The sequence below is a fragment of the Pistacia vera genome, unplaced genomic scaffold, assembly GCF_008641045.1.
Source record: "Pistacia vera cultivar Batoury unplaced genomic scaffold, PisVer_v2 Contig1106, whole genome shotgun sequence".
Lineage (NCBI taxonomy): Eukaryota > Viridiplantae > Streptophyta > Magnoliopsida > Sapindales > Anacardiaceae > Pistacia > Pistacia vera.
Genome location: NW_022195145.1, coordinates 47689 through 61720, shown reverse-complemented (window position 1 = coordinate 61720; position 14032 = coordinate 47689). Strand labels below are relative to the sequence as shown.

The 14032-nt window shown below is 37.0% G+C and overlaps 1 protein-coding gene and 1 long non-coding RNA gene across 3 annotated transcripts; one reads left to right on the top strand and one right to left on the bottom strand.

Annotated features, from left to right (window-relative positions):
• The first annotated feature begins 7279 nt into the window (after window positions 1–7279).
• LOC116140095 lies at window positions 7280–10525 on the top strand. 2 transcript variants are annotated; one of them, XR_004129557.1, is made up of 7 exons: window positions 7280–7340; window positions 7422–7487; window positions 8354–8722; window positions 8843–8944; window positions 9285–9387; window positions 9904–10012; window positions 10127–10525. It is a non-coding gene; the product is annotated as an uncharacterized LOC116140095 (long non-coding RNA). The 2 variants fall into 2 exon arrangements; XR_004129555.1 differs by having other exon boundaries at window positions 8354–8739.
• Window positions 10526–11363: 838 nt separating this feature from the next.
• Window positions 11364–13030, bottom strand: LOC116140005 (cytochrome P450 94A2-like). The gene has a single exon (XM_031425639.1). It carries the CDS (start codon window positions 12958–12960, stop codon window positions 11437–11439), a length of 1524 nt encoding a protein of 507 aa, XP_031281499.1. The 5' UTR covers window positions 12961–13030; the 3' UTR covers window positions 11364–11436.
• Between the last annotated feature and the right edge of the window lie 1002 nt (window positions 13031–14032).

Sequence of the window (14032 nt, the reverse complement as noted above, 5' to 3'; positions counted from 1 at the left end):
NAACCGAAGTTATGGAGTGCAAGATTTAAAAGTTCACTGAGTCCGTCTATTTCGGTAAAGCTGTGTATAAGCATGACACCTGCAACATCAGCACCGTAACCCAAGTATGAACATCAACATCACATAAACTACAAAATTAAAAGTACAAGTTCCAAACCTTTTGATTGGATTGTGGTCACTCAAAACGGATCCATTTCCCCATGGAAGCACTCAACAGCCCAGCGCTCCCGAAAGATGGTCATTGTTTCGTCATTCAATCCGTCCATTAGGCTGTTGGTCATGTCGAACTGAATAAATTTCAGGGCATATGCCCCACAATCAGCGTTGTAATAGGAAGATGCCATTAGCATTAGAATCAGCTTATAGAACAATTGTATTATGTAAGTTAGGTTTATACAAAATTTACCTTGACTCATTTGTTGGGATGGGAACGCGCTTGAGTGGCCACTTTCCCGTCAATGCTTCATCACCGAGGTGCTCAAATATCCCACTCTCACACAACAGCCGCGGGAACAACACGGATAGTGCCTCCAACTCGGCCTCCAACTACTTGTCTCGACAAATTGTTGGGTTGCAGTCAAGGATTTTCAGCAACCTCTCCTCTAAGAGCGCGACGACTGCTATCCAGTGCATTTCCTTGACCAGGATAATGCAGTAGACACTTTTAACCTTTGCCCAACTGTGGCCATATTTGGGCCTGTCCCTCAAACCTAAAATAATTAGGGATGCAGTCCAAGTCTTCTGTGCCCGATCGTTTTCGCTTGGCTCCTTTTGCTACAGATGTACCAATGGCATTTTTCAATAAATTGTGATATGTCGATGCCAGTGTTTGGCCAAAGGCCACATCGGTGATGGCACAATTGGGATACAGTAGATCACCATTGCTGGTTTGTTGCAGCCTCATCAGTGCCAATACCTCATCGATGTGCTGCATCAAATAAAAACAACATGATAAGTATACAATACCTCATGGAAAATATAAGCAAAAATAAGGAAAATTAAGAGAAAATAACTCACCGAGTCATGAAGCCAGCTGCCCATCGTCAAAATCTTTTCAAACCAATCCCGAGAATAATCCCCAGTCTTACACTTTACAAGGGCATCACTTTCGGATTCATTGTAATAGGCATAGAAGGGTTTTTTCTTTTCCTCCTCTATTGGCCTATACAAATCGACAATGGACTCCATTTTTTCTTGCCCGCTTCCTCCCTCTTCCTCCATTTGTACATCCCCGCTTCCTTCGCCTCCCGCCTCAACCTCCTCCATTATAACTGCCTCACTTCCTCTAGAAACCTCTTTAACCCCCTCAATTTTGGCTTCTTACTCAATTTCTTTCTTTGTTTTCCTTTTAATTCCACGTGTTAGTACGGTGTAAGGCAATTTCACAAACCTGCTCTTTCAGCTCTCTCTTTTCAGCCCAGGTTGCACTTTAACCGCCTTCAATACTCCACCAACTTCCTCCTGCACCCTACCAACTTCCTCCTCCACCTTAACAACTTTCTGTGCCACCTTATCCACTTTCTCCTCCACCCTTTTCAACTGCTTTTCCATCTTATCAAACAAACTCTTTATGAGGTCAACCACCTCACTCTCCCGACCCCGACGCCTCGGTAAAGCGGTACTTGTTGTACGATTTGCTGCGGCTACGAACCCTTCCTCCCTCCCCCTCCTCCTCCCTCCCACCGATTGCGCCTTCATCCTCCTCGGCGTCAACCACATTCTCAAGCAGTGGCCCTGCAACTGCCCTCACAGTGTTGACCCTTTCTAGGTCCCGCATCAGACGGTCTATCCCTTCTCCCTTGATCCTCTAGTGCTCGAAAGAGTGACATAGTGCTGTTGCGCTTCACCCCCAGTAGCGGTGAGGAAGGGACAGACAACCCCCTGCATAAGAAACAAATCAATCAGATTTAATCGACATTTTAAAGCAAGTGCATGTTCAAGCTTAATCCTTTAATCTTACCTGAGCTGATTGAATTTCAATCTCTATTTGCTCATAATCCGAATGGGTACACTCATCTGGTCGTGCACCTGCAACATCCTAAAATGTCTGTTGCACAACCAAGCCCTAATCCTCCCCCTTGCCTTAGCCAGGTAGTGGTCCTCATACTCAAGCCTACATTTTAAAAAACAGTCCATATCTAATTCAAACACATATATTAAAAAAATATAACAAAAAGCTATTAATATTACCTGCATTGCCCATGGGAAGCCAAACAAATTGTACGTCGCTGGTCTTTTCTTCTCAGCCCATAGAGAGTGCTAACGCCAGGTCTTTTCTTGCGGGACTCCATAGTTCGCTTAAATGATACCCGTCCCCACGGATAAGCATAAAGAAGTTCAAGTTGCTTACAAACTTCACCCAATCAATATCAAGGCTTTTGTTGAGTCACTAGCCATTAGGATCGAATGTAAGAACAATACCAAGCACAGTTTGAACGTCTCTGAATCGTTAATCTTTTAACCTGTCCTCTAATTCCTATGCCTTAATAGACTTCTCCCCACCAAAACCTTTTAGCCAACCTTTTGGCTCCAACTGTCCGTTATTCTTTTTTCCTCAACCTCACTGACAATTCCCCACTCTTAACCAGTCACCAACGCATATCCATCATCCCGAACGTACTGGCATTCCATCCACCATGAACCACATTTCGTGCTTTTGTTGCTTTTTATTGAGTGCACCAACATATATCACTCCCGACCCCCAGAATGTCTTTTTCCATTTTGTGTCCATACCCAAAAATGACTGAAACAAGTCTCTTGAATCTCCTTTCACCATTCCTCACTGTCCCTAAACCCTCGTTATTCTCATTAAAACATCCCAACTTGACCTCACTATCACCCTCACGGAAGTACGGTACCGTATCACACTTACAACCTCCAATCCTACTCTCTAAGTTTACGCTCAGAAAAATCTGCACATCGTATAAACAAAATATCAGCAAAAAAATTCACCCAATCAAATTAAACAAATATCTCTGAAGTAGCTTAAGCGATGGCAGATGATTCTGCCTCTACAAGATCTCTTAACGATCTAAATCGCTTAAGCGATACAAAGGATCGCTTAAGAGATTAGATCTGGGAAGATTTGGTTCTGCCTCGGAAAGATCACTTAAGAGATCTTGTACGAGACAGAACAACATCTGCCAGATCTAAGATCGCTTAAGCGACTTTTATATTGCTTAAGCGATTCATCAATTTTACTCTTAAGCAATCCAAATAGCTTAAGCGACCAAGAGTAAAAGTCATCAATTGCTTAAGCGATCTTAGGTCTCACAAGTACAATACCTTTTCTTCGGTGGCCTCCTCCTGCGCGCCTCCTCCTCCTCCTCTGAACTCTCGTCGGCTCCTCTTTCTGGCCTAATTCTGCCCGGCCTCCTCTTCCCCTTCAGAACGTTTTGCTCCTCTTCCTCTCTTGTTGTGTCGCTGTCGTCTCCGCTGCGTAACACCTTCACTACTATCGGAGGATCCACCAGAGCAGCCATTGACTGCTTGCGCGGCCGGAGTCTACGATTCGAAGAGGCGTTGTTTTCCTCCTCATTGTTAAAGTCAGCCATAGTTTTAAGAAGGAAGAAGCTTTAGGATTGAATTTGGGTGTAAAAATTTGCCGGATTGTGGACTGTTATCGCCGAATGTGAACTGATATCGCCGAAAATTGCTAAGATGCGTTTAGGGATTGAAGATATCGATTTTTGCCTTAATTGGTTTCGATTAAGCGATTTGAATATTTGGGCTCTTTTGTAAATTTTAAATTTAAAACTTTCATTATTATGATTTTATCCTTATATGTTTTAATCTTTTTATTTTAACCCATTTCCATGTTTAATGACTCCTATCTGTGCCACGTCAGCCCTAGTTAGTAAAAACGCGTATTATCGCGAATTATACGGACAGTCGTAAATTCGCGTATAAAACGCGCGTATGTATTTTATAAAATCGCCTATAATTCGCGTATAATAAGGTTTTCCGTATAATTCGCGTATAATTCGCGAATTATTCGCGAATTTTTGAAAAAAAAAAACAAAATCTCACACCCCCAAAACGACGTCGTTTTGGTGGGTTATACAAAAAATAAAATAGATCTGGTTCGTCCTCCTTCTTCAGTTCTTCGACAGTCACAATGCGCCCCAAACAACCATCAATTCACTTTGAAAATGAACAATCCATGAAACATTAAACTAACAGTGAGAGGGAAACAAGAATGAAGAGAAAGAAGAAAAGAAATTAGAGAGGTGGCCCTGCTACATTTCGTAGTGGTTTCGAAAGATGATGAAGGTGGGGGCAAGGTTGTTAGATTTTGGGGATGAGGGAGGTGCGTAACCCCTTTATTTAGACTGAAATCTTTGTCTTTTTGAGCGGCAAAGCGAAAGCAAGCAAGGGAACAAATAGTACTGGTAAGTTTGAAAGCCTGAAAGAATATTGGGGTGGAGGATTTTGTGCGGTGGGGTGTGGGAGAAGGTAACGGGCTGGGGAAATATTGGGTTGGAGGATTTTGACTTTGTGGCGGTAGTTGTGGGAGAAGGATAAAAGGCGGGGGCAATTTTATTTATTTTTTATATTTTTATTTTTAAATTTGATTTTTTTTCTTAATTATAAAAATGGTTATTTATTATTATACATTTATTTTATTTTATTTTTTAAAACTTACTTTTCTTTATTTAATAACCTGATTTTTATAAAAATATATTTTTATAAATTGAGATAGGAGTTTAATTGACTAATTTCCAAGTTAATGAAGGTATTACCATCATTTGTATTTTAGGACGGTAGTAATTTAACTTTATAATAATTTATGCAGACTAGACTGACAAGAATATCTTTTAATCATTAAAATTAACGTAAATTTTAATAATGGGTGGGAATATAGATTCGCCAAACTTTAGGTTGAGAAAATGTCATTCACCCTATTAAATATGTGACTCTCTATTATTTAATTGTAAAATAAAAATTATTTCTTATATTCAAATAAATAAATATACTAATAAATCCATTATAACCAATAAATAAACATACGTCAAAATAGTTTGATTATAGTAATAGATTAATTTTAACCCTCTTATCCCAAGGCCTGAAAAACAGAAGAGGCTCATCACTCATCAGCAGCGTTAAAATTATCACTCTCATAACCCATTCTGTTATGACTTATGTGTTTAATTTGACTATAGTTGAATCTTGGCTAAATATTGTGTTTGAGTCTGGAGACTAAATTTTGAATATCAGTTATATATGGTATTTGTGTTATTGGTAATTGAATACTTTGCATTTGAAATGTTATGTTGATTTTAACCAGTAGTCCATAAAAGTGTTAAACTAAGATTGATTTGCCGTATTTTTCAAAACGTATTATTGACAATGCACCGTATTAAACCCGTATATACCCTTACCGTATTTTTTCCGTATCCGATTTTATGACCGAATTTTATAAACGTATTTTTTATCGTTTACCGTATTTCCCGTATAATTCCGTCCCGTTTTTTTGCCGTACCCGTATTACTAACTAGGACGTCGCTCTCTAAATTAAAAAAAAAATGGTAAACAGTTTAAGACCCCCTTTTTAAATCCAACTTAGGAATGGCCCGTCAGTTAAATTTTCTCCTTATTTTGCTAAGTTGAGTTTTCCCAAGCTTAATTATGTGTTTCAGATTCCTATTTTGGCTAACAATTTTTCTTTTTTAATGTTTATTAACTTTCTTGCTTTTTGACTATCTCTAAGATTTTGAATTGTAGAATTGTTTGTAGTTCAATATTTATGGTATCTCAGTTATGATTTTCTTTTGTAAGACTCAAAAAGAGGGTTACTTCTGTTTGCAATGCATAGCTGATTCTTCATATTCTGTTTGTACAGATGGCAATGCAGGCAGATTCTTCTGCCTTAAGTCCCGAATAGTTGGGAATGCCTTGTGGAGCAATACTACAGTCTTTGTCCATCACACCTGATAATGTTCCACAGATTTTATCAGGAATCAAATATGCTAAGCCGGCCAGATCCTTCCGGTGCTATGAGAAGACCATCAAGTAAGCTGACTGTAACAATATTTGTATATACTTACTGTTCTTTTAACTGGTTACACCATATCAACAAGTCAAACTAAGTCAAATTTCAAGTTAGGGCATAATTGAACCACACAGAACACATTCATGTTGTCCGTATTTTTTTTTTTAATTTATTTATAAGGCGGTTAATTTTGATTTTTTCTTTGTTTGTTATGTTAATTGATTTTAATTAATTGGTGTTTTTCCTTTCTGGAGCAGGGCATAAATACAAGATTTTGTTTATGGACCATCAGAATTTTAAGGTCCAGGTATTTTCTGCTGATGCTCAAGCTTCGTATAGTAAGGGATTGATTGTTTTGGTAACTGGTTGTTTGCTTGCAAAGGATAATTTGAGAAGGAAATTCACTCAAATCATTTTTTCTAGCTCACAAGACAAAGATACTTTGTCTTAATGATGTTTTCAGATATGTGGATGAAAATCATTATGGAAGACAAAGAAGAATCTAAAGGGGTTGTAAATAATAAAGCTGATGAAAGTGCTCCACAGCTCCTTTGGCTGCATTTTATTTTTCGGTTGCTCGGTTTCAATTGTGGCATTGCTTTCTTTATTAATGTGTTTGAAAAAAAAAATTTATTGTTCTGGTTTGGTCACAGAGCCAATTCATGCTCCCAATAACCATGCTGTGAATCACAATTCACCAACCCCTGCAAATGAGCAACTGAAAACGGCAAAGAAGTCAGTCATCCATTGGACAATGGAAAATTTTTTGGTGGCTAGAAAGTGGTGTTCCAGGGCATCCAATCATTTCAATCCAGAATGATGCCCCTCCGGTCCACAGACCCTTGCTTCTAAAACACAAGACGAAGTCCCCAAGAAATCTTTTGCATCAGTGGTACGCTAATATATATAGGCATCTTACAAATCATGATCATTTAACATTTTTAAATGTCTTTCTTATTATATTTTCAGGTACATGATTTGAAAAAGAGTAATTCCCATTTATTGTTGTTCTCAGGGTTCCATCTGTTAAACTTGTGGACAATCACGGTCACTGCAGCAGCAGCATAGAACTGCTCCTAATAGCAACAGTTCCGTGGATGAAACAATAATATGCAGGTTTTTATTTCATTCGTCTACATCAGTAGATTCTTATCTTGTTGATTTGGGAATTATACATTACACAGTTATTTCTCTACTGCTCTGTCTTAATGATTTTCATTGTACATATAGCAGTTAGGGTCACTCCTATTTGTTGAAACTTGCTTGTACTGCAACAGTTGGACAACTGGTGGTTTTTGAGCAATTTGGGCCTATTAAACCAGATGGCATTCAAGTTAGAAGTCAGAAGGTCTTTTTCAAACTTATTTTGAGCCCTTCTATATTTTTGGCATGATACTCATTCACATGTTTGACATACTTCTTTCTACAGCAAACAGGGAACTGTTTCGGTTTTGTAGAATTTGAATCTGCCAGTTCAGTGCAAAGTGTGCTCAAGGTACAGCCTTTTTCTTCCATTGGTTGTATCATATTTCCTGTAGTTTGATATTTTTGCTGTCATAGTTGGGTTCGCCAATCTCTTTCTGCCTTTAATTAACCTTAAGTTTATGGCGTGCAACCTCCATGGATTCCGTCTTGCCCTTTGTAACTACTTGCTTGAAACTGGCTTATATTCTTAGTCTGGTTCTGTGATCTCCTAATGAATTTTATTAGTTGTGTGAAAGCTAAAATTTGGGATATTTTAGGGCCATCTACCTTTATTAGAGGGTAAACTGAAACTATTGTTTCTATTGTTCAGAATGGTTTGTTTACTATTTTAGTTGATAATTTCAGATACCTTAAAATCTTTATAAAAAATTTCTTTGCAAGGTGCATCTTTTCAAGGCTTGGTTGGATTTTTGTAGGTGCTTTAACCAAAATTTTTAATGTAATGACAACATAAAATTGAGATGGAGAACATCTGTGGATAATAAACTCTGAGAACTTTAAAGATGTTCATAAAATGCTTGTGGACCATAATTTGCATAATGTCACATTCTTTTTTTGCCCCTTTTTTTTTCTGGTAATCCTCAGCTGGATGTGATGTTTGTCTTGAAATGAAAGTTTAGAAATCTAATGCATTTTCTTTTCCTTCAATTTAATGACGTTGAGCTGAGACAAAATTTGCTATATTCTCTATCGAGGTCCTTTTCTGTGTATATTTATGTTATGTCAGTTATCCTTTTCATGAATTTGTGCTCTATGCACTAAGAATTTTTTGAAGAATGTTGCAAAGCTTCAACTGCTATAATATTATTAGCATCTCTGATTTTTGAAGTTCCTTGATGGTGCTTTGTCTAATATTGAATTGCATTGCTGTCTCAGGCTTCTCCTATTTCAATTGGCAATCAAAGAGCTTCCATTGAAGTAAAGCGAGGTTAGTGGAAGTTCCAAAAATCCATCTTCGGCTCTTACAATCACACCTCTGTCGATTCACTCGCTCTCCATCTCACATGCCACTGCTCTATCACCTCCTCCGTGCGACACCACAATCACCTCCAGATGCGTCACCGTCGTCCTACTTCCGGCACTTGCCGGTGACCTCTCGATTCTTCCACTCCGGTCTTGCGATTTAGCATATTGGTGGCGCAGCTAGAGTCTATAGTCGCCTCCGCATTGCAACAATCGCCTGACCCTCTCCTCTGCGTCGATCTCCCCTCCGATCTCATCTCCGCCATTGACAAAGAGCCCAAGGTTGGTCGATCTAAACGGTGTGTTTTCTTTCTGTGCTCATTATTACTCCAAATGTGATTTTAACTGTTCCCATTTATGAATTATCGTTAATTAATTATAACATAAAGTCTCTTTCGTTAGGTTTGCTGGGAGAAATTTGCAAGGTACTTTGAGGTGGAGCTGAAGGAGGTGAAGCTAAGAGATGGATACAATGTAATGGACCCTCAAAAAGCAGTTTAAATGGTAGACGAGAGCACTATTTCTTTATTCGATTCTGAATCTGCATATTTTGTCTGTTTATATAATCTTATCTACTAATTTTGAAGATTAAATAACAATGCAACTATTAGATTACTAATATAAACATAATAGCAAAACTTAAGAAAGAACTCTCATGCTCATATAATGAATTAATCTGAACTTTATGTAGGTCAATGTTAGAAAGAAAAACCTAGACCATGCTCACAGATAGCTAAATAAAACACAATAAGCTTCCTTATTTTATTGAATATGCCTTTTGGATGAGCTAATAGCTTGATATCCAATTAATCCAAATTTATTCTGATGTGTGTATAATTCGCAGAACAGAATGATGGAGGCCCAGATTGTTTCACAAACTGTCAAGTCTCATGGAGTTAGAGTTGCAAGGACACATGCATGATTGGCTGATACTTTTGCTTCTTGTGGTGATAATTGCCATCCTCTTGCTTATGCAACCATTTTACTGTTTTGTTGGGAAGTATATGATGATTGATCTTAGATACCCCTTGAAAAGTAACAGAGTACCCTTTTGGGCAGTTCTAGTAAGTTTCCTGCATGGTTGTGCCTACTTTTCTAAAAATAAATCCTTTAGTTTTAAGAATTTAATATTTGATTAATGATGGCCTTTCCTTTCCCTGGGATTATTAGTTGTATGCAGGTGTCTTTCCTTGGTGACATTCCTCATTGTCTATTACCGTAGGAATGATGTGTATGACCAGTTTTAGCCACTCCAAACTTTCTTAATGTTTGTATAACACCTCAATAATTGTATAACACCTCAATATCTTATCCATGTTTTAGGAAAATGAATATATATTCCCTTATGAGTGTTTGTAGGAGTTTTGACATGGGTGGTCATGAATGTTGTGTATGCCATTTTTTTTGATAGAAGTGCCCTACAACTCATAAATTATACAACTTCTACTGTTCCCTCATTGCAGGTTGGCAATAAAGAAGACATATATAAGCCAACAAATCTTCAATGAATTGATATCTTCTCATGGTCTTACTGATGCTTCTGTGGAAGCTTTCCGAGATTGTGCTCTACAGGTAAGACTTTGTGGGTGGTTTGAGCATTGAAGTACTGATTATAATTAAGCTGCTATACTTTGTTTAGCTCTTGATGGAGGCTTTCCGTTATAAAGTAGCCGCGTTATGTTTTAGGTTGTTTTGTTGGGTGAATATCCTGGAGTGAAGGATAGTTGGATGGATGTTATTGCTTCACCAGGGTCGTCTTCTTTACTCTCTGTTGATCTTTGTGGTTCTGATGTCACAGATACTGGGTTGGACCTCTTAAAAGATTGTACCAACAACCAAGCATTAACCTTTAACAATTGTGACAAAATTTCAGAACTTGGGCTGAAGCACATTAGTGGTGATCCTTTCTATTTTTTCCTATTACACGCAGCTAGCTTAAGTTTAATGTATGGGAATTTATATTCGTAAATTTTCTAAAACAGTTATTTAAGAGCTGCTTCTCAGCGATGATTAATGCCCGAATAAAAAAAAAATTATTTACGGTATGTGCATGTTTATGTACTGCAAAAAGAGTCTGTGATGTGATTAAATTGGTGGTCTGTTTCGACCCCACTGTAAAACTATATATAATTAAAAAATGATTTCACCAAAACAAACTTGACATGACAGTTTGTAATCTGTTAGTTTCTTGTTTGTTATAGGTCTTACTTGTCTATTTACTAATTGTCACATTTAAGGTTGTGAGAGAAGGTTATGGATTAGGTTATGAACTAAACATTATTCATTACATGCAATAACCCTCATATTTTTTATGTTTTATAAATAAGAAAAGTGGTACTACTCTTCTGAAGTTTATATATAAAACCAAGTATACAATTAAGGTGACATTTCCCCTTCATTAATGAATTAACTTTGTATTTTCACTTTTCAATCATAGTGTGCCATGTCACTGTATATACTAAGCTTTCCTGTATATAAACCTTTTTAGAATAGCATTATTTAAATAAAAAATTGTGAAACAAATAATAATAAAGATGCATTAGGACAAGTTAAAAAAAAAATCAGTTTTAATTAATATATATATATAAAAAGGCATTAGTTAGATGTTGGATATATCTACTCATATATAATACTTCGATTCACTACTATTAAACTACTAATCAACCAAAGTCAACTTTGATCTATCCATAATATAACACCAAATTAAAAATATTAGTAAATTTTTTATATAGATACAAAAACTTATTACTATAAAAAATATTATAACTTTATAAAGATGTAGTTATAAAAATTGTTATTTTGATTTTTGATTTTATAATTTATGTTTTTAGTAATATATATTAATTTATAATTTATGTTTTAATAGTATATATTAAAACTTCATTTTATTGTTTTAATAATCATTATTGCTGCAATTAAAACAAAAAGAAACGGAAGAAAATAATCCGAACGGAAATACAAGAAACTCCGATCATAATCATTATAATCACCCACTGTCACTTGGACTCGTTCCTCTCCTCAATCCTGACCGGAAACCCACCTTTCATCTTGGCCGTCAAATGCGCCACAAACTCCGGCTCAACACCCTCCTCTATCACCGGCACCACCTTAAACCTCTTCAAAACCCCACTTACTACTCTCTTCATTTGCAAGAACGCCATCTCCTTCCCTAAACAAATCCTCGGTCCTGCCTGAAACACCGGATATGTATATGAATCCCTCCCCACAAAGCTCCACGTGTCCTCTTCTTCCCTCTTCAACCACCTCTCTGGCTTGAACTCGCTCCAGTCTTTTCCCCACAGCTTCTCCATTCTCCCCATCGCGTACGGATGATACGCCACTCGCATGCCCTTCTTCACAACCGTCCCGTCCGGCAATACGTCGTCCTTCTCAGCAAACTTGGAGTCTACCGGTACGGGTGGGTAGAATCTCATGCTCTCACAAAGTGATGCGTGCGTGTACACCATGTCTTTGATGTCTTCGTAAACTAGTGTGTCTGATTTTTCTTTGATTTCCTTGAGAATTTCCTTTTCAGCTTCAGGGTTTTTTGAGATGAGCAAGAAGAACCACGTCAAAGCCGCTGATGTGGTGTCTCGGCCGGCGAGTGTTAAGCTGATGATTATATCAGTAACAAAGTCATCGTCGTATTGGCCTGAACTCAAGAATCGTGACAAAAGATCCATAGACTCACCAGGGTCTAGTTTCTTTTCTTTTATGATGTTCTTTGAGAATTCTCGGACTTCAGAAGCTGCAAGTTTTAGACGCTTTTCGGAGCCAATATTGAGAAGCCGTTTAATTTTCCAGATTATTGGTAAAGTCGCTCGAAATCTTTCGCTGCTTATTTTAACACCCTCGTCAAAAGCTTGTGCGAATTTGGCTTCTGGAAAAGATGGCAATAGATACTCCGGATCGTACCCGAAAGCGATCTTGCATATATTATCAAAAGCAAATCTTTGAAGAACATCTTGAAAATCGAGCACTTGTTTATTGGCAGCCGCCGTTTCAAGAATGGGAATAAGGCGATCGGAGAGTTCAGTTTCGACTACAGTTTCGACAAATTTACGGAGGGATTTGGTATTGAATTCGTGGCTGGAAATTTGTCTTTGAAACTTCCATTCTTCGCCGTCAATATTGAAAATACCATTACCCAAAAAGTCGAAGAGAGTTGATCGAAAGCCGTCGCCTTTTGGGTAATTGTAGAAGTTAGTTTTGAGGATGTGTTGGACATTAGCCGGATTGGCTGTCAAGATAGTGACCTGGCCTCCTAACCTCTGCAAGGTAAATGTTGCTGAAGGAACATTTTGCAGAATAGAAGTTACCCACTGGAGTAACTGGTTTTGGTTGGCTAGAAAAGAGAAAAAAGAGCCCACTATTGGGTAGGACTTTGGAAGAATTACATTAGTGGAAGGATATGAAGATGATGAACCTTTAGGTTTGGAGTTTCTAGTTCTGGTTATGAGAAAGAAGACGAGTGAAGTGAAAATTAAAAGGAGAAATGAAGTAAGAAGATTAAGCGACATGGGTGATAAAAGATCAAAATTTTGTGATGAATATGAGTTTGATTAGATTTGGATGTGAAGAACAGAGAGGAAAGTGTTGGGTTTATAAATAGGGCGAAAGTAATTGATTATTGGAGATTATAAGGTCTGGTGGGGTCTAAACTTGGATATTGATAATTTGACCTGTCACGACTCATTAATTTGCTATTACTGGCAAATTGGCTAAAAGGTGATTGAGAATTTGAAATGTGAAACAAAAAATCATATTCATATTGATAAAAAGGGGAAGCTAAAACTAAAATAAATTATCCGAATTTTCAATTAATATGAAAATATATGCAAGAAACGTATGCAAGATCGTCACTCCCCTTCCACGTGTCTTTTTAAATTCTCTATTTCGACACGTCACCTAAATTGACGAAACTTTAATTGAATTGAATCTTTGATTGTGGAGAGTGGACCAAGGAAAGTTTCAAGGGTGTCTTTGATACGAGAGTATTATATTTCTGGATATGTTATAGTAATAGAAAGATAGGTTGTTTTTAAGATTATAGAGAATATTTAGAGAAATGTGTTTAATTGACTAGAATAAATTGGTGGTTATATTATATTAATATGTTAGGTTGGGAAGAATAAATTGATGGATATATTATTAAATTACTAAATTGCTCTCATTTTTTCAATATTAATATAATATTATTTTTTGAATAATTCTTTTAACTCTTTATATTTCAGATTTAGCTAAGACACCTCAACAATAAAAAATGTTTAAAACTTAATAAAATACCCCACCCATCCTAAGCCACTACCCGCGACTTGCCACTAATGTCGACGACGGCCACAGTGGAGATATGGCCATGAAACAAACAAAAAAATCAACTAAAAAAAATCAAAGAATATTTTTTAAAAAATCCATCAAACCCTTCTGCCAAATAAATATAAACATTTTCAAAATATATAAATTAAATAAGTTATATTAGTTAATTTTATAACTGGTTACAATTAAAATAAAAATCTGAAGAGTTTCTTAATGCAGCATAGGTTCTGTGGGTGTTGATCGAGGCCACCTCTCTTCTCGGCTTTGGATGGACAT